Raw genomic sequence first — 20,973 nt, forward strand, 5'->3', positions numbered from 1 at the left:
AGTTAAAAAATATAAATATATAATTAAAAACAAACACACAGGAACACTGTGAAAATCTGTAATGCCCGTGGGCGTTTACCGGAGGATTACGGACCGCTAATTAACCAATCAGAGCACGTGTACTATCGCAGCCATATAATAATGTGTTGTATTGTATTGAGGTGATTGTAACCCACAAATTATTGGATTGTAATGAGATGATTGTAACCCACAAATTATTGGATTGTATTGAGGTGATTGTAACCCACAAATTATTGGATTGTATTGAGATGATAATGTAATACAAAAATTAATTTAGATTGTATTGCAATTATCGTAACCCAGGTCCATGGTCCACTGTTGTGGACCCAGTCCATGTACCACCTTGTCAGGGACTGTGAAGGTTCATGGACCATATCACTGATGGGCATGATCCCATTGGACTACTCTGGCCTGACAGGCTACTTTGAGCCTGATTTTCTTTTAACACACTGCGATTCCTGCAGTTTATAAGTATAAGATGCTTGCATTCAGACTGGATTCCTTATCAGTATTGGCAAGTGTTTCTTAAAGCTAATGTTTTCTACAATGAATCCAAGTGAACAGCACTTTGTCTTTTGCATCCCAAAAGCTATATTATAACTATACTCTTTCCATCTTATTGTACTTGCCATGGAATCATTATTGTTTGAAAAGTAATAAGTGAAAAACTTTAGGAAATACTAAGACTTCAATTGCCAGCAAAATCCTTAAAATACATAAGGTATAGAAGGAAGCATATATAATGGTTGGATTGCAATGAGATGACTGTAACCCACAAACCATTGAATTGTACTGAGATGATCCACAAATTATTGGATTGTAATAAAATGATTGTAATCCACAAATTATTGAATTGTAATGAGATGATTGTAATCCAAAAATTATTTACGTAATAACCATGTGCACCATGCGCAATGGCTTTACTGTAAAATTCCAGACTGAGGGATGAAATGTTTGCTTTATGGACTGGGCCTCTGGGTACGGTCCATAAAGCAAAAATTCAGCCCGAAGTCTGTTAAGTTATTTATTATATGCCCTCACGTAGGCAAAGCAAGCGGAATAGAGAGAACATCTACATTGCCTATCATTTACATCACAATTTCATCAGGGTAATAAACTTATGAAGAAAATCTTCTTCAGAACTCATATTTAAAGAAGAGATACACGTTTTGTTCAATGTTCAATTTTGTCTTTTTTCAACGAAGTTTCTTTCAGGGAAAGTCACTAAGTTCACTAGGTTTTGTGGGGGGAAAAATCTGTAATGCCCATAAGCAATTACCGGGGGATTCTGGACCCCTAATTAACCAATCAGAGTGCACGTACTATCGCAGCCATATAATAATCGATTGTAATGAGATGATTGTAACCCACAAATTATTGCATTGTAAGGAAATAATTGTAATCCACAAATTTTTGGATTGTTATGAGATAATAGCATTCACAAATGATTGAATTTAAATTAGATAATTGTAATCCACAAATTATTGGATGGTGATGAGATGATTGTAACCCATAAATTATTGGATTGTAATGCAAATATTGTAATCCACAAATAGTTGGATTGTAATGAGATGAATGTAATCCACATTTTGGTTTTGTCCTCGGGTACCGGTACGCAAGAGCCGATACAAAAGACCAAAAAATACATAACAGCTAACCAATGACTCCTAAACAAAGAAAATACAATGGTTATTCCTTTACGCACCGGTACAGCACCGGTGCACGAGGACAACTAGACAGTTCATCAGTTATCTGGAATGCGATGGATCGTTGTGGGACTATATATTAATACACATAAACATGCTAAATGTGACTTTATTTGTAGATTGGAATTTTTATTTTCAGTTCTCGAAATGACAATAATCTTAAATATAAAATAACTGTCATGATATTCATTGTAACTGATGGCGAGATGACTGTTAAGCCGCACATGCATGAATCACTATTGTGAATACTGGTACTTGTAGCCCGCAAATAAATGGCTCTCATTAATTTAAATGAGATGCACGATTACTGGTTTATAAAATATTGTGATGGTTTGCTTACCTATCGACCCGTGAATTTTTGAGAGGTAAATAAAGGCTTAGAAATATTTATAACTTAAATATTGTTTACGCAATTGTCTTGTCACAAGCGGCCCAAGCTCACGTCTCGAGAAAAAGCCAACGATTAATTCTTGAACGCGTCACGCGTTGTGTGACTCGGTGTTAAGTTACGAGAGGAACTGCACGCTATAAGGAATAGTACAGGGAACGAAGTATGGTCGATTTAAAACGATACATATTTCGAAATATGAACATTTTTCTCGTAAAATCAATAAAACTTACTCATACCCTGTGTATCCGTTGTATTTTCTGGCGATTTCTGCCGTTTTAAGCTTGCTTTACCATCACTATTGTTCACATCATCTACTTTTATTACGTTGATGAAATCTGTAGAGACATCACACCAACCAACTCGCGCGCAAAGTAAGAAGACTATACTGAAGGCTTGAAATAATATTGCGATCGATTTTCATCAAGAAATGGGCCAGGAATATTCCACAATAGTGCAAATAATCGTGAAGGCGGAGTGCAGAAAAGCGATTGCGTGACGCTCTGTAAGCTGTAAGATGACATGTTATTATATACCAGACGTAAAAACTCTTCAGATTCTTAATCTGCATTTTGTACCCACTCTGCAGTCTGCAGTCTATATTTTGTATCCGGTCTGCGGTCTGCTGTCTGCATTTTGTACTAACAGGTATCCGTGGCACCAATACAGTTTATTTTTGGTTACATTTATTCGCAAAACACACATAATCTCCCACAAAATACCTGTGCGTGAGGTAATTCGACATTTTCGTTCTTTCCCACATTAATATTCTTCTCTCCTTTTGTAAGAATGTAGACATCACTCACAATGTTTCAAGTAATCCACCCACCCTACAAAAAAGGAACTCTTGCACGCATAGCATGCCTATGTTTTGAAATAGGTGTATGCCCTTGGCCAGACTTGAGCTCACTATTTCAGTATACTAGTCCGACACGTGTAGTATCATTACACTTGATTCCACGGATCCAGTACCATCCAGGTATCCCAGTTACCCTGCTCACAGGGTCTAGTTTTTTAACGAAATGAAAATATAGGATCCTGTCACGAAAGAACAACGAACCGACGCCATTTATTCTATTCCTTGCAATGACTGTGACAACGAATACATCGGACAGACCAAACGCCAGTTTGGTACACGGTTAAAAGAGCACCAAAAAGCGGTTTTTCTTTGCCAAAAGGAAAATTCAGCTTTATCGGAGCATACTTGCCTAACCAACCATACAATTGGGTGGGATAATTCTAAAATTATCACCACTAATCGGCGTTACCACCAGGCCTTTGTTTGGAGGCTTGGCACATTAACTCCGCCCACGCTCCTTTAAATCGTGACGATGGCGGTCTGCTTCCTGACGCCTATTTACACCTCGTCAGAAAAAAAGGCCGCTAATTAGTGATCATATAAAAGGACCTCTTGTTGCAGCGTTTAGATCACCCCTGATGAAGGAACTAGACAGGAGTGTCGAAACGTTGGGTCTATGAATTGTAACTTCTTCGGTTACATTCATTAAATCTGCAAACCAGTGTAGCTTCAAACTATGTCTGAAATGAAAATACTTCTTAATTCCTGTACGCAAATTAACTGCTGCCTCCTGGCTGCAGCGATCGTGTTTATGCGATACACGTCACAAACAGTTTCCGTAACAACATTTAGCCATTCAAATAAGTGTTTTTAAGAATGTGGAAACTCGATTGTTGTATCCTTTCTTAAATGCATTACGTAACATTTCAAGAGCCATTTTCTTTGAACACAATGCGCTAACGGAATCCAGTTTGTTTTGATAAATAAAGTTGTTCATTTCGCTCAAGTGTTTTTAATCATCTCATTTTATTGTGATTCATTTTAATATTGTACAATTTTAAAATAGAGAAGAATTCATAGTGGTATTTAGTCCATGCAGAGTACAGTTTGGTTTGTAATCAAACAAGTGACAGACGAAATCAGACAACTTCGAAGGGGAAGTTTCATTTACTTTAGTATCACGAGTTTGATTAGACTGACTCGATCTACAAAAAGTTGAGTTAATCGTGATGACGCCAAGCTGAACGGACGCGGCTCCGAGCTCTCTCTATGAAACTTTCAAAATTTTGATCCTTAATAGGTTACTATGACCGCGTTATAATCTTTTGAGTTTATTAATTGGTGACAAGCGAATGTCTGCTAGACGAACAAGGTCGAAAGCAAAGCAACGAACCGAAATGCCCGACACTGAAGCGAAGCTAGACGCAGTACTTGCGAAGATGGACGAATTGCTCGCCGCTAAAGATGAACAAGAGTTGAAGTTGAACGCCATCCTGATGAAGCTAGAAAGTTTGGAAAAAAGTCAAAAGAAAACCGCTCAGGATGTCGACGAATTGAAAGATAGTTATAAACTTTTAGACCACGATGTGACCGAGGTTAAAAGCGCCCTTGCAGAGAAGGCAAACCGCAAAGAGATAGACGCCCTGAACAAGAAAATTGAAGACTTGGAGAACAGGTCCAAGAGGAACAACGTGATCATATGGGGTTTAAAGGAAGGCGCCGAAAAAGATTGCAGCTCCGTAGAAGAATTCTTAGAGGAAGAACTTTTCAGTAAGCACATGGGCCTCGATAATATTGAAGTCATGCGAGCGCACCGTACGAAGATCAACCAAGCGGCTGCGAGCGCTACCGCTCCGCAGTCAAGGCCTATCCATGTCTACTTACTTAGATATCCTGATAAAGGACGAATTTTAAAGGCTGCAGCGAACACCCTGAAAGATAACCCTTTCTGCGACAGTCAGATATTCATATCCGACGACGTGTCAAAATCAGTTCGAAGTGAAAGAGCCAAACTACGGAAAGATCATTTAAAGCAACTTAAAGAAAGAGAAGGAGTCCAGTTCGCGTTCATCCCATGGTCAGTTCCCGCGCAGATACTGTATAAAGAAATCGATTCTGAAGGTCTCAAGTCCTTTAAAATCAGACATGAGTAATCCTTATGTTGCTGTTTTGTTGTCATTATATACTGCGTAATTGTATTTATAGCTAAATGAACTGTATGATTTATAGTTTTGTTTACAATTTCGGCGCAGGCAAAACTGCTTGTCACTTTTAATACCATAGTATAATACAACCATTTGCCATGGAGATCTCGGCGAAAGTGTGCAGCAACCGAGATGGTAAGTGCGCTTTCGTTTGTTTGTATATTTTGTGTGTTGTTGTTTTGTGTCTGTGTTGTACTTCTTGTTCAAAACTTAAATTATTCTCTTACTACTTTTACATTTGTTTTGCTATTCTATTCATTTTCCGAGCAAATAGCACCTATTATAAATGTGATAACACTTAATTATTCTTGCATTAAGAATGCATAATTCGAAAGCTAAGCCTGAAAGCATCAAATTTCTTTCCTTGAATGTGAGAGGCCTAAGCAACTTTCATAAACGTAGGGCAATTTTTTCCTGGTGTAGAAAGCAAAAAGCCGATTTAATATTTTTACAAGAAACTCATTCCACAACAGAACGACAGGATCAGTGGCGAAAAGAGTGGGGCGCTTCTATTTTATTTTCACACGGCAGTACAAATGCTAGAGGTGTTGCAATTCTCATAAAGAATAGTTTGAACATTATTATTCAACAAAGTGAAATAATGTGAAGTTTATATGAAATAATTCATTTTTGTACTGCGGTTGTAGATGAAAGTGAAATGTGATCATCGCAGTAAATTTTCCAATTTAAGCAATTGGAAAGAAGAAGCCTGAAAAAAATCAGGGCTTCAACGGGATTCGAACCCGTGACCTCCGCGAAATACCGGTGCGATGCTCTACCAACTGAGCTATGAAGCCACACATTGGGAGCGAGGTCAATTTATTGAGTTCATATCTTCCCGTGCAGTGAAATGATGTGAAGTTTATATGAAATAATTCATTTTTGTGGTGAAATAAGTTCGGATGGCAGGTTTATTGTTCTAAAAGCTGCTATTAACAATGAGATATACACAATTGCAAACATATATGGCCCAAACAAAGACGCCGATGCTGTCAAGTTTTATCGTAATTTATCAAAATTATTAAGAAATGACGAATTTGGTAATGAAGAAAACATTATTATAGGTGGAGATTTTAACTGTCCTCTCGACATCACACTTGACAAAAAAGGTGGTTTACCGATTCCTCGAAAATATGTAATCAACTCTATAGATGAATTGCAAAATGAATTCAGTCTGCACGACATTTGGCGCCTAAAAAACCCAACATTGCAAAGCTTTACCTGGGGGCGTTGTTCACCTTTTATATTTTGCCGACTAGATTACTGGCTAATATCCGTTAAATTACATGATTTGGTAACTAAGGTCGATATCATACCCTCGATCAAAACAGACCATTCCGCTATTTTTTTAGAACTTGAAGAAATCGAATCAAGTGGAAGAGGAGCTGGCTTCTGGAAACTAAACACTTCTCTATTGGCAAATGAAAATTATAAACATATGATAACAAACAATTTACCGACCTGGCTGGATGCAGGTAAAGATATACATGACCCCAGACTTTTGTGGGATTGGATCAAGTTTAATATAAGGTCAAACTCCATCATATTCTCCAAACAAATAGCTTCCATTCGACGGAAACAAGAAGAGGAATTTAATAAACGTTATCAGGAGGCAGTCCTAATGTTTCACACAAATCCTTGTAACAATACGCGTCTGGCACTAGAAAAATCTAAGCAGGATCTTGAAGCACTGTACGAGGACAAAGTAGAAGGGATTATACTACGCGCAAGAGCTCGATGGCACGAACACGGTGAAAAGAATAGCAGATATTTTTTAAATCTCGAGAAACGCAACCATGTTAAAAAGCATGTAAGAAAGCTGCACATTAGCGGTGTAATTTCTACTGACCCCTTTATGATTATGGATTCACAACGCAAATTTTATAAGAACTTATATCGTAGTAGAAATATTAATCTAGATAATGCAGAATCATCGATTTTTTTCGATAGTCCAAATTTACCCAGTATTTCACATGATTCAAGAATAATATGTGAGGGTAGAATAACTGCGGAAGAATGCCAGAACGTTCTCAAAACTTTTCCAACTGCAAAAACGCCAGGCAACGACGGGTTACCCATTGAATTTTATAACACCTTTTGGCCATTACTTAGTGATACTTTGATTAATTCATTTAATGAAGCTTTTATGAAGAAGGAAATGTCCCCATCTCAGAGACAGGCAGTGATTACTCTTATTGAGAAACAGGACAAGGATAGGACTTACTTAGAAAATTGGAGGCCAATATCCTTGACTAACGTCGACGCCAAAATTGCGTCCAAAGTTATAGCGACCCGTATTGTCAAAGTTTTACCCGAAATCATTCATAGCAATCAAACTGGGTACGTTTCAGGTCGCTACATAGGGGAAGCCGCAAGATCAATTCTAGATATAATGGATTACACGAAAACTTATGAAATCCCTGGATTGCTACTTTTTATAGATTTTGAGAAAGCTTTTAATAGTCTGGAGTGGAATTTTATGTTCAAATGCTTAGAAGTCTTTGGATTTGGATCCAGTCTTACAAGATGGATAGAAACCTTTTACAGTAACATAACAAGTTGTATTATCAACAATGGAACGCTCTCAGCTAGCTTTGAAATAAATCGAGGTGTAAGGCAGGGAGACCCCCTTTCTCCTTACTTGTTTATCATTGCTATGGAACTACCAGCAGTCGCTATTCGCTCATGTTCAGAAATAGATGGAATCAAAATAGATGAAAAAGAATTCAAAATGGTACAGTATGCAGATGATTTAACAGCTTTTGTGTCGGATATCAGATCTGCTCAATACCTTTTTAAGTTACTTGATCAATTCCAAAAATGTTCTGGCCTAAAGGTGAATTATACAAAAACCGAAGCGATGTGGATTGGCTCTTCTCGTAATAACATCGAAACACCTCTAGCATTGAAATGGCGTAAAACTGTAAAAGCTTTAGGGGTTCACTTTAGTTACAATAACGAAGAATCAGTGCAAAAGAATTTCTACGATAAGCTCAAAGGAATTAAATCTCAGATACGCTTGTGGAGTTGGAGAGGCCTCTCTCTGTTTGGTAAAGTTACAATTATTAAGAGTTTACTACTTCCTAAAGTTTTATACATCTCGTCAATTCTTCCTTCTCCTTTGGAGTTCATAAAGGCCCTTCAATCAATTATATATAATTTTCTTTGGAAGGGTCCTGATAAAATCGCCAGGACAGCAGTAATAAATGATGTTGAATTTGGTGGCCTAAAGGTAACTGATTTTACAACGTCAATTATGTCACTCCGACTTTCATGGATTGGAAGATTTCTAAGCGATAATTTTTATCCCTGGAAAGCGTATCTATTACATTTACTAAAACCTTTTGGTGGAGAATTTTTTCTTCATTGTGATTATAATATTAATGACTATAACATTTCCCCAATATTTTATAAGGAGATGTTACACTGGTGGTCAGATTTTCGTTCTAGATTTGATCTTGTAAGTCTACGTGAAACAATCATCTGGAACAATCATAACGTTAGAGTAAACGGCAAACCTTTATTCTATTATAATTATAATAGCGCAAATATTATTCTTTTAAGCGACTTAAAATTAGATTTGAGTAACACAGAATCCTTTAACCTTGCAAAACGTAATGGTTTAAAAGATTCCAACTTTCTGACCTCGATGCCACGAAATTAAGAAAGATCATGTCAGATCACTGCAATTTAAAATCGGTGATAAAATCTTTGATCCAGCACTTAGCAAGTCTAGGGATTTCTACGGTTTGCTTATATCCAGTAAGGCGACAGAGTCCAGAGGCTTCACAAAGTTGAAATCTAAATTTTCTATTGATGATGTGGAAACAAAAAAGGCCTTCTCATTGATAAGGTCCTGTATCTGCGAGACATATGTGCAATGCTTTCAATTTAAAATACTAAATGACATTTTATTCACAAATTCCCGCTTAGCTAAGATAGGTTTAATACAAAGCGATCTTTGCACTTTTTGCAATACCAGTGCGGAAACAATTGATCACTTATTCTTTTACTGTGTTTACTCACATGCATTTTGGGAAGAATTTGAATCTTATTGGATCGCTATAGCCAAAGAACAAAGGAAACTTGAGTTAAAGACTATTTTAATTGGTGTCACAGATACTAATTGTTCTTTATTTAATTACTTAATCGTTTTAGGTAAGCTACACTTATGGAATTTCCGTAGGAATAATAGTCTTCCTTTTTTCCCTTCGTATAAGGAACTAGTTAAAAGAAAATATGAAACTGAATGTCACATTGCGGCTAAGTTTAATGATAGGAAGATGCTAGAGGCTAAATGGAAACCCATTTTGAATTATAATTTAATAGATACATAGGTGTGTAAGCAAAAAAAAAAACTGTAAAAAGTAGGGTAAGAATTGCAGTCTAAGGAAGTATTATATAGTAAGTAGAATAAGTAACGTTGTGAGAGATTATTCAGCGTTAATTGATTTCCGGTTGATTTTTTGCGATAAGTGACAGATGATTGAACAATAGGGTCATATTATATATTTAAATTAAGAGAGACCAGAGCGTGGGACAGAGAACGGTGAGAGAGAGCGGGAGATTAAGTTGATTTTATAAAATAAAACGTGAAGTTTCGGAACATAGCAGATTCTTTAGTCTCATTTCCGACACAGTGGCACCTCCGACGGGACGCGCGAAGCATGGAGGAACTAACCAAAGAAGCAGAGGCTAAATTGCAGATGTTGCTGTACACTAATGGAAAAACACGTGGCATTGTGGAAAAGGGAAACATAGGAGCGGTCGCGCGACATCGCGACAACCTACAAGCATTAGTAAAAGAAGTAGACGCGCTTAAACTAAAGGTTGAACAGACCATGTTCAAGGCCGGGAAAAGTGCAGAAGACGTTGGAAGTTGGAGCAGCAGCATTGAAGAACCGATCGCCGAAGCTGACGAAGAAGCTTCGCGACTAGAAAAATGGCTCGTGGAGACGAATGGAGAGATCGAACATCGAAAGCACAAGGACGAAGAAGAAAGGAAAGCCCGTGCTCGTGAAGAGGAGCTTAAATTCGAAAGAGAGCAAATGGAGATGAAGCTAGAATTCGAACGCCAACTGGAAGAGACCAAGGCAAAACAGCAACCTGTTGAGACATAGGCGGCCCAAGCTCACGTCTCGAGAAAAAGCCAACGATGAATTCATGAACGCGTCACGCGTTGTGTGACTCGGTGTTAAGTTACGGGAGGAACCGTTGAAAATTTGAACACGTTATAAGGCATAGTATGGGGAACGACATATGGTCGATTTACAACGATAAATATTTCGAAATCTGAATATTTTACACGTAAAATCAATAAAAACTTACTCATGCCCTGTGTATCCGTCGAAGTTTCTAGCGATTTCTGCTGTTTTAAGCTTGCTTTACCATCACTGTTAACCATGTCAAAAGACGAAGTCAAGGCTGCACACTCCGATTTCGACCTTGGTCCACGCGGAGGTGGTTTGCGCCCCGAAAATCCTCCCGATCGGCATTTTTCTCAGCCACACTTTACGATCTAAGATCGCTGCACCCTGGGACATGTCTCAATACCAAAACTTCACGCGCATTTCGCTGGAAACGAGTGTTTTCTACCTGAATTTCCAAGTTCGCTTCTTTCTGGTTAAGCTTTGAACACGAAGACTGGACACGGCCGCGAAAGAGACTTGGGTACGAGGTCAATTTTCTCTCTACCGCGAGTGGTACGGTCGATTAATGTACAATACTTATACAATACTGTGGGGTTTTCTGTGAGCATCTAAGCTTCGATTATTTTCGCGAAAATGCTATCGAAGAGGAAGAGATGCGGTGAAATTAACGGCGAAGCGAATCAGAAGGTTAAGAGTGGCAATTAAAGCGAACCTGGTATGTGAAGTCTTACATACCGCAATGTAAATACCATTGTCCACATGATGTCCTAACGTCGATTGCATCTACCCTTCCATGCATGGCCTATCAAACTACAATGTTTTGCCAGTTGATGTCACTAGACTTCTGGAAAAATGGAAAAACCCTATGATACCTAAATATTTATCCTAGGTTCGCACTAGGAAATTTGTTCTCTATTAATATAAGCTTTTCACCCGTGATTTTATCAGTAAAGTTCCCAAAATGAAATATTAGGATTTTCATCTTGAAACTTTGCCACTCTTAACCTTCTGATTCGCTTCGCCGTTAATTTCACCGCATCTCTTCCTCTTCGATAGCATTTTCGCGAAAATAATCGAAGCTTAGATGCTCACAGAAAACCCCACAGAATATTCAAATTTTGTACGTTGTTTATCTGTTTTACTTTCGACTCGCTGTCTGATTGGTTGATTAGGACAATAGGTTAAGGGGGGATTCTACCTAAAAAAAGTGCATTTTTTCAAATAATTGTAGGAATTTAAGTTTTGGTCACAACTATCTAAAACTATATATCACTGGAAAGCTTATGAACTATATTTTTCAAAAAAAGGTGTTATGTCACACCTGCAGCAAATGTAACCTGACACCGGTCATTTCAATTAACAACTTGTAGTGTCTCACCTATATGTACTTGAGTAAAGATTGTTAGAAACTGTTTCAATGAAATACCAATATTTTGCTGTTATTCTAAAGAATATTGAATACTTGTTGGGATGAGTGAAGGATTTCAAGAATTTTTTAAATTTGACATCACAGCACTGGTGTCAAGTTACACATCTAACACATGATCACTATTTGTTTAATCATTTCTTTAGAAAGACCTCTATGGCATTTTCCTTCACTCATCCCAAATAACTCAATTAGATCAGCAATCCCTAAAAATTTCAGGTCCATAGCTCTCATACTTCTTGAGTAATCTTTTCTCAAGTATTAAAAAATACGTTTTGAGAAAAAAAGGCCTAAAGTTACAAGATTTTAAAATTAAACACCTCCTGTATTCAAATTATGAAGTCAATGAGTAGCCATAAGTTCAAATATAATTAGGATAGGCAAGAGCAAGAGTTAGAATGCCCCAGCTTCATATGAAACATCTTCTTTTTCACGAAGAGCCGCTTCTCTTTGAGTACGGATAAGCTGCAATCCCTGCCGGCGCTTCTTCTCCTTGGCCGTTGCCTGCTTATCAGCTTTCCGAAGCCTTGAATTATCTCTTAGTCGAAATGCATCCTCAGTAAATGCACCTCCAGGAATTGAAAGCCTTTCCATCAATCTTTCTCTGCTTTCTGCACCTCTGTGGAAGTGGCAGACTGCAGACGCAGCAGCACACCGGACAACTTTCACTCCATGGTGTTTATGTTTGGGACACCGGACCCAAACCATTGCGTTGATGCTTTCATTTGGGTTCTGGGTTTTTCCTCGTACACATCTTTCTAAAAGTTTACTGTCACTTAATGACACAAATGTGGGTTTTAGAGTCTCCACGAAGACTTCGGGCAAACAGTCATCTCCTTTGTAGGTACTGGTTCCTGTTGCCTGGTCCTGTTGCCATTTGCACCATGATGAATCACCTGGTGGACAGAAGCGGTGTTGTTTAGCATTGTCAGTTGAATTTACACAGTGATGGAGAATGGCAATAATATTTTTTTTCATAGCATAAACTGCAATGTCAACCTCCCGTTCAGAGGGATTTGCCTTGGTCAAGGTGTTTTGCCGGATTGCTAGGCCATAGTACCTTTGAAGCTGCTTGATCTTTCCTTCTGTAAGCCGGCCACGCCCTCCTATAGGTTTTCCATCAGCAAGTTTACCCTTACTGCATGCCTTCAAATTCATTAAATGTTTGCCCATCCTTTTCTGCACATGGCCTACACAATCCAGTTTAATAACTTCACAGTCATCATAGGCATGTTGAACAGTGTTAAAGGCCTTACTGTCCCCGTCTGACACCATCCATTTGTACCTCATGTTATGAAGTTCGATGGATCTATTCCAAAGAACAGAAGCTCCTTCTGCTTCCATAGCAGGTGAACTTCCTTCGAAGTTGATGTCACAATCTCCAGATGCAACATGCTCCCTCCTCCATTCTTCAAACTCTTCCACATTCCCTTCACATTGTGAGTTCTTTAGGGAGCACTTACGGCAAGATTTAGACATCACGTGATAGTCTAAAACTTCTCCTGTGTCAATTGAGATGACGAAAACAACACCTGTTAGTGATGTGAAACCTCTTTTGGCCCAAGTGCCATCAAAGCTAACAGCAGCATCAATTATTGTGGTGCTGTCTGAGATGCCATTTTCCTCCATGATTAGCTTTCGGAGCCTTTGGCCTGCACCTTTTAGTTCTTCTTTTGCTTCACTTTCCAGTGCTTCCAAAATTACATCAACTTGCTTGTAGTAAGCAGCTCTTGACAAACAAGGCATGTTCATTATCGCACAGAAAGAAGAGAGTCCGTCGTAGCCACTTCCAGTTTCTATTGAGTGGTAGACAGCTCTCCGGTTGACATCAAATGATTTGCCTTTCTTGGCAAGGTTGGGTGATGTCTGCCAAGGAGTACTTTCATCACAAGAATTGCAGTGAATGGAGAGATCTGACATCAGTCCATAACGGCTAGCGGTATTTTCTTCAATAGTAAGGTCTCCTATATTAAAAACATGACGGAAAAGGATGCTATTAGCTATAGTTACTGAACCAAACAGAACCACAATGTTGGAGCATTAGTTCACACCTCCATAAATGTGTACAAGTGTTGCAGTGAAGAAAGATCAGAAAAAATGATTAAACAATAATAAAACTCCTTTTCTGCAAATAATTCTAACTATCGTTTTTCTTTAGGTTCAAGGGGCTGAAAAGCATATTTATGATGTGTGATATTTTTCTCACCTTCTTCGCATTTGTGTAAAGTTGAGAGCACAGAAGAGAAGCTCTTTAGATCAACGAGCCTGTATCCTTTTTCTACCTCAGCTACCTCGAAAACTTTTTTGTTTTCATCAGAACTTGAAGAAGACTCATCTTCTGAGCTCTGGAATCTCATCTTCTTCCTTGAAGAACTAGGAAGCTGATCGCTTTCTTCGCCAAAATCTGACAGATCAGACTGATCGTGCGAAGTTCCTGGGGTCGGTTCGTTTGGTTCACTCTTCCTGTTGCAACCGCTTTTCTTCAGTAATTGCGCTTTTTTACGATCTCCTCCATGCCCCTTTCTTTTCCTAGTTTTCCTGTAAACGGTTCTTTTCTTCTTTCCAGTCATTCCAGCACAAAAGAGACAAAAGGAGTTCAATATTTCGCAATACACTGTGACAACTTTCACACAAAAATCTCTCACTCGTCTCCAGTGTTACTCTTTCAATTTCTTATTTTCCCCTTCATGTAAGATAGCACAAGGATTCTAAGGGGCGTTTCGGGCTTGTTTGACATATTTTGAGCTCCAAACAGGCTGGTAAACAAGTAAGAAACAAAAAATGCTGTTTTGGTTGCCATGGAAACGAGATTTCTATTTAGATACCTCTTCTTTTCTAACGTAATTTCTCATTTATATTTTAAAATTTTTCGGTAAAAACGATCGTCAGTGTAAAGTCGAATAGTTGAACCTCGCATTTCTGAAGAAAACAAAAAAACAATATTTTGAGCTAATTTCAGGTAGAATCCCCCCTTAAGGCGAGTTGCCTCTGTGGAGATGGGGTAAGTATTGTACATTAATCGACCGTACCACTCGCGGTAGAGAGAAAATTGACCTCGTACCCAAGTCTCTTTCGCGGCCGTGTCCAGTCTTCGTGTTCAAAGCTTAACCAGAAAGAAGCGAACTTGGAAATTCAGGTAGAAAACACTCGTTTCCAGCGAAATGCGCGTGAAGTTTTGGTATTGAGACATGTCCCAGGGTGCAGCGATCTTAGATCGTAAAGTGTGGCTGAGAAAAATGCCGATCGGGAGGATTTTCGGGGCGCAAACCACCTCCGCGTGGACCAAGGTCGAAATCGGAGTGTGCAGCCTTGACTTCGTCTTTTGACATGGTTAACAGTGATGGTAAAGCAAGCTTAAAACAGCAGAAATCGCTAGAAACTTCGACGGATACACAGGGCATGAGTAAGTTTTTATTGATTTTACGTGTAAAATATTCAAATTTCGAAATATTTATCGTTATAAATCGACCATATGTCGTTCCCCATACTATGCCTTATAACGTGTTCAAATTTTCAACGGTTCCTCCCGTAACTTAACACCGAGTCACACAACGCGTGACGCGTTCATGAATTCATCGTTGGCTTTTTCTCGAGACGTGAGCTTGGGCCGCCTGTGGTTGAGAAGGCCAATCAGATTGAACAAAGGACAACAAAGCTACCGAAACTACAGATCACAAAGTTTAATGGGACGTATGAAGCATGGCTGCCGTTCTGGAACAAATTTCAAGCTGAAATTGATAAAGCAAACCTTGCATCTGTGACCAAGTTTGCATACCTAAAAGAGCTGGTAGATCCAAAGGTTCGAGCGGAGATAGACGGACTGCCTTTCACAAGAGAGGGCTACGAAAGGGCAAAGAATATCCTCATCGGCGAATATGGGAAAACGAGCGAGATCATGAATGCGTACGTCCAGAACATCGCGAATTTGCCTGTCATTACAGGAACACAACCTGCGCCTATCCACGAATTTTACAAGAAGCTCGTGTACAATGTGCAATCTTTGGAGACACTGGGCAAATTGAAAGACGTCACTGGAAATGTAAGGAGTGTGCTCGACAAACTAAAGGGTGTAAAAGCAGATCTAGTGAGAGGACAAATGGACTGGCAGGACTGGGACTTCCCACAGTTGATAAAAGCTTTGAAAAGTTGGAAGGAAATCAACCCCATTGGGAGCGGCGCGGATAATGCGGGGAAGCAAGGTGCTAAATTCCGCGATCGCGAGAAAACATTTCACGCAAACGAAACTAAGCCAGCACAAAGAGGGTGCGTCTACTGTGACGCAACTGACCACAGAGCTGTGAATTGCGACAAGTTTGTGACAGTTGGAGACCGCAGGAAACAATTAGGACTGAAACAGCTTTGTTTTAACTGCACCGGAAGTCGACACCGTGCTTCTGAGTGCAAAAGCCGTTCTGGCTGCCAGATCTGCAGTCGAAGACATCATACGTCGATCTGTGACAAACATACATCGCGAGACCAGCTGATGACCACAACGAGCGCAGAAAGGAAAGGAGTGGTGTATCCTATGGTAACAGTTGACGTGAACGGTGTTAAATGCCGAGCATTGTTGGATACAGGAGCCGGAAGTTCCTACGCTTCATCAACGCTTCTGAACTGTTTACATTTGCGCCCTATCCGTCAACAATTCAAGCGCATTGAAATGATGTTTGGTACTTCAAACAAAGCGATAGACATCTATGGCCTACAAATTCGAAGCGTCGATGGTAAATTCACCTTAGAAGCCGAAGTAAACAAAGTCGACCGCAATGAGTTGTTGACATTGGAAAACCCAAAATGCGCAGAAATCGTAGCTCAGTTTTCTCACTTGAAGGGCGTAACCACAAATGATAACGACGAGAAAGCGATGTTGCCTGTTCATCTAATCCTTGGAACAAACGAGTACGCTAAGATCAAAACAGGGGCAAGACCAAGAGTTGGGCGCTCGGGAGAACCAGTAGCAGAATACACGAAGTTCGGCTGGACGATCTTGTCACCCGGAACAGAGTTGGATCTCAGCAACATGTTGTTAACGCAGACCTCCGCAATTGATTACGAAGAATTGTGCAAGTTAGACGTCTTGGGGTTGAAGGACAATCCACGTGGAGACCAGGAAACCGTTTACGAAGAATTCAAAGAGCAACTAACTAGGAATTCAGAAGGCTGGTACGAGACGAACTTGCCCTGGAAAGGAAATCACCCCCCCCCCCCCCCTACCGAACAATCACACTGGAAGTTTAAAACGTCTCAAAAATCTCGTGCGGAAGTTAGAGATACAAGGCGAGCTGGAGAGGTACAACGACATTATCCAGACTCAACTGAGCCAAGGGATCGTAGAACACGCTGACGAGGTGGTCAAGGACGGAAAAGAGTTCTACATTCCTCATAAAGCGGTCGTGCGCGAGAATGCAGAATCTACAAAGATACGCATTGTTTATGATGCTTCTGCAAGAGCTAATGCAAGTGTCCCCTCACTCAACGAGTGCCTCGAAATCGGCCCTCCACTACAAAACCAGCTTTGGAACGTGCTGGTACGAAATAGGTTCTATCCCGTGGCAATAGCTGGCGACTTAAAACAAGCATTTTTGCAAATTCGCGTCCGAAGAGAAGACCGAGATGCCTTACGCTTTCATTGGATAAAGGATCTGGCAAGCAAACAAGTGGAAACCTTGCGATTCACTCGAGTACTCTTTGGTTTGGCACCGTCTCCATTCCTCTTGGCCGCAGTTATCAAAGAACATCTACAGCGATACAAAATGGTGAACCCGGAATTAGTAGAGGAGATAGAGCGCAGTATGTACGTGGATGATTTAATCAGTGGTGGGTGAAACTGCCATAAACCTGCAAGACTCCTGGCCTTGAATAATAACACCACACACCAAATAAAAAGAAAAAGATTTATTGGAGCCGAACGTGCTTGATACTAAGAGTGTGGGTTGAAACTAAAACGAAAAAAAAAAGCAAAAAGGTTACAAGTTGCGACTAAGGTAAATAGAGTAAAGAAATAACAAAACTGCAAAACGAGGACTGTGAAGTACACTTACATTGTTTTGGCCAGAGAAAACTTCTGTAAAGAGGACTGCGAATAACGCGAAGAGGCTAGACACAGACTAAACAGAACTGCGCTAAGCGCGGACCAAACTCAACTCACAAACTGTACTGACAAACTACGATATTCAAATACGCTAGAACATGCGGAAAATAAAACTATAGAAAGGCGCTAATGAAGATAAAACAGCACGAAAACGCTAACGAGGGCACGAAAACTGACAGAAAGAGATAAACACCTAAATTAACGCCAAAAAAGAAGACTAAACAAATGAACGAAAGGAAGTATAAACTAATTTGCGTACGCAAAGGAAAAACAAATTAGGCAAGAACGAATAATCAAAAAAAATGTTACACTTGGATCTAACAGTGGGGAGACAACAGAACAAGCGTTAGAAATCAAGATGACAGCCACGACCATCTTTGGTGAGGCGACTTTCAAGCTGCACAAGTGGCATTCCAACGATCGGGAACTAGAAGTTGAAACTGCGACTGTAGATGAAGAAAGTCAGAGTTACGCCAAACAACAACTGGGAAGCAGAAAGGGCGAATCAAAACTGCTAGGAGTCCCCTGGGACAAAGAAAAGGACGAAATTCAAGTCAGCTTCCCGATTTCAACCGCTGAGCCGGCAAAAAGAGGTATCCTTGGAAAAGTCGCAAAAATCTACGATCCACTCGGTCTGGCTTCACCCGTGACCCTCTCTGGAAAAATGCTCTACAGAGATGCCTGCGACACGAAGATCGCATGGGATAGGCCCTTACCAAGTGACTTACAAGCCAAAACAGAAGGAAAGGCCTATCTTGCATTGTACGCGTGCAGTCTTACCCGAGGATTATTCCTGGAAGTACTACCAAACCTGGCAACCAGTGAATTCCTAAGAAGTCTAAAACGGCTCATCGCGCGCCGTGGGCGTCCGAAGAAGATATATTCCGACAATGGCAAAACCTTTGTTGGCGCCGAGAAGTGGCTCAAACAAGTTATGCGTGACGAGAAGACACAAGATTACTTAGCACATGAGAACATCAAGTGGCAATTCAACCTCAGCCGCGCCGCCTGGTGGGGAGGACAGTTCGAGCGCCTCATCGCACTGGTAAAAACAGCTTTAAACAAGACTATCGGATGCGGAATGTTGACCTGGACGGAGCTGTGTGAAGTGGTACTGGATGTAGAGATTGCTTTGAATAATCGCCCTTTATGTTACGTCGAAGACGACATACAGTTACCCGTGCTTACCCCTAACTCACTGCTATTTCTTCGATCAAACCAGCTACCAGAACTGGAACCACACCATCTAAGAGAATTTGATCTGCGTAGAAGAGCTAAATTTTTGCGAAGGTGCAAGCAGGCTTTGTGGACCAGGTGGACTACCGAATATTTACGAGGGTTGAGAGAACGACACCGGATGAAACACAAGGGTCAAACCACGCCCTTGGCCAAAGGAGAGGTAGTCATCATCAAGGACGAGGAACGAAATCGCAATAAATGGAAAATTGGAATCGTAGAAGATCTGATTCCGGGACGAGACGGAATCGTTCGAGCTGCCAAACTTCGAGCGGGGAAAGGAACACTTGAACGGGCGGTACAACACCTTTACCCACTGGAGCTGTCCTGCGATCGGGAGAATGTACAGGCTCCTCTGCAGCTCAACCCTTTAGCCCCGACATTCAGGCCCAGGAGGGATGCAGCGGTAGCCGCTCGTTATCGTATTCAAGATGCGAACATTGATGCCGATTAGAGATATTTAGGAACACTGAACTGATATACTGGACTAACTTTCTGTTTCGTTCATTGAATTTCAAATTTTATCGAGCGCGCCATTCTAGTGTTTTTCTCCGTTGAGAAAAACAGGGGAGTGTGTGAGAGATTATTCAGCGTTAATTGATTTCCGGTTGATTTTTTGCGATAAGTGACAGATGATTGAACAATAGGGTCATATTATATATTTAAATTAAGAGAGACCAGAGCGTGGGACAGAGAACGGTGAGAGAGAGCGGGAGATTAAGTTGATTTTATAAAATAAAACGTGAAGTTTCGGAACATAGCAGATTCTTTAGTCTCATTTCCGACAACGTCTTGTAGGTGGTATTGTAAGTAGTGTTCGTCTTGTTTTGTAAAGTAGTGTTCTTCGTGTTGCAATTAAAAAAAAAAAAAAAAAAAAAAAGAGTTAATCTTTAACACGGTGACAAATGCTTCAGGACAAAATTATCCTCACTTAAAGATGTGAATAAATTATGACGCAATTCCCTTTTTTAACTCGTGAATTGTGCGCATGCGCAAGAGCGAGTTATAGATACGATGTGGGGAATGGCATTCGCTCGCTCGCTCGATTGGTCGATTCCTGTAAACTTTTTTTTAGATTTTAGACTTTTGAGTGCATTTGATAGTTTTTGGCGAGCAACAAACAGACGAAATGGCGACCTTTGTTGCTAAGAATAGTGGTGGGATGAAAAAGAAGCCAATGATAATCTTAAAAGTTTTTTTTTTCGTTTTAGTTTCAACAAGCGGCGCCAGCGACTAGCAAGCATGCAAGGATTCACACTGAAATAACAGAACAACCTTCGTTTTTCATAAAATTGTAGTTTACAATCCTTGAACTTGAAAACAATCCGAAGATTCATTGAAAATATCACTTACTGCGAAGCACTCGGAGTTTACAGATGTTCAAAAGCTTTTTCTGTTATAGCGTGAGATTGAGGACAAAATTGATCATTACGTTTCGTCGCGTGTGTTTTTCCTGTGTGAAGCAACAGAAGATGCCGGCGACTGACGAAATAACAAGTTAACACGAAAATCAAATAACACCTAAACAAACAATTTTAGCTACCGATTTTCAGTGAATTTTTAAAGAACAATTTTCTTTTAAGTTTCAAGACAATTTGAAGATTCAACATACATACAACGTACTAAAATGCGAAAGTTACACACCACAAAATTGATAAATAGGCCTGAAATGAAATTCTATCTTGTTATTGATTATACGTTGCCTAGCACGTGACTTAAATCTACCCAGGCGGAGATCCAAAATGACGGTGGCAGGCTTGGCTTAGTTATATCACTCAAAACTCGTTTCCGTTTGTCTCATTTGATAAAGAGGGAATCGTTAATGTTTTCATTAAGACAGTATTGCCTTGATTTTCTAATATTTACAACGAAAGACAGTAAATTTCGCTTTTCACCCACATTTACTTCCAACCTTTTCTTTTGAATCAGAAACAAAAATGATAGACGTTTAA

General features: G+C 39.9%; 3 protein-coding genes and 1 long non-coding RNA gene across 4 annotated transcripts in view; 2 read left to right on the forward strand and 2 right to left on the reverse strand.

The window, feature by feature from the left end:
- The window catches only part of LOC149038030 (uncharacterized), a 92,589-nt gene extending 81,816 nt beyond the window's left edge, over positions 1 to 10,773 (reverse strand). The window contains exon 1 of the long non-coding RNA XR_016180886.1: positions 10,447 to 10,773. This is a non-coding gene — a long non-coding RNA (uncharacterized LOC149038030). The remainder of the gene's footprint in view (positions 1 to 10,446) is intronic.
- Positions 4,312 to 5,087, forward strand: LOC149038039 (uncharacterized). The gene has a single exon (XM_089188363.1). The coding sequence runs from the start codon at positions 4,312 to 4,314 to the stop codon at positions 5,065 to 5,067; it is 756 nt and encodes a 251-aa protein (XP_089044489.1). The 3' UTR covers positions 5,068 to 5,087.
- Positions 10,774 to 11,537: 764 nt separating the features above from the next.
- LOC149038040 (uncharacterized) lies at positions 11,538 to 14,401 on the reverse strand. The gene is made up of 2 exons (XM_089186693.1): positions 13,901 to 14,401; positions 11,538 to 13,658 (listed from the first exon to the last, which is right to left on the reverse strand). The coding sequence occupies exons 1-2, from the start codon at positions 14,262 to 14,264 to the stop codon at positions 12,088 to 12,090; spliced, it is 1,935 nt and encodes a 644-aa protein (XP_089042819.1). The 5' UTR covers positions 14,265 to 14,401; the 3' UTR covers positions 11,538 to 12,087.
- Positions 14,402 to 18,449: 4,048 nt separating this feature from the next.
- LOC149038041 (uncharacterized) lies at positions 18,450 to 19,475 on the forward strand. The gene has a single exon (XM_089186427.1). It carries the CDS (start codon positions 18,450 to 18,452, stop codon positions 19,473 to 19,475), a length of 1,026 nt encoding a protein of 341 aa, XP_089042553.1.
- Positions 19,476 to 20,973: the final 1,498 nt, after the last annotated feature.

Source organism: Pocillopora damicornis, chromosome 11, assembly GCF_964200805.1.
Source record: "Pocillopora damicornis chromosome 11, jaPocDami1.2, whole genome shotgun sequence".
Taxonomy (NCBI): Eukaryota; Metazoa; Cnidaria; class Anthozoa; order Scleractinia; family Pocilloporidae; genus Pocillopora; species Pocillopora damicornis.

Coding starts and splice junctions, on each gene's coding strand:
- LOC149038039 (XM_089188363.1), top strand. CDS start 4,312: ATGCCCGACACTGAAGCGAAGCTAGACGCAGTACTTGCGAAGATGGAC.
- LOC149038040 (XM_089186693.1), bottom strand. CDS start 14,264: ATGACTGGAAAGAAGAAAAGAACCGTTTACAGGAAAACTAGGAAAAGA. Junction 13,659..13,900: donor TTTACACAAATGCGAAGAAG/GTGAGAAAAATA, acceptor TTTTTAATATAG/GAGACCTTACTATTGAAGAA.
- LOC149038041 (XM_089186427.1), top strand. CDS start 18,450: ATGCTCTACAGAGATGCCTGCGACACGAAGATCGCATGGGATAGGCCC.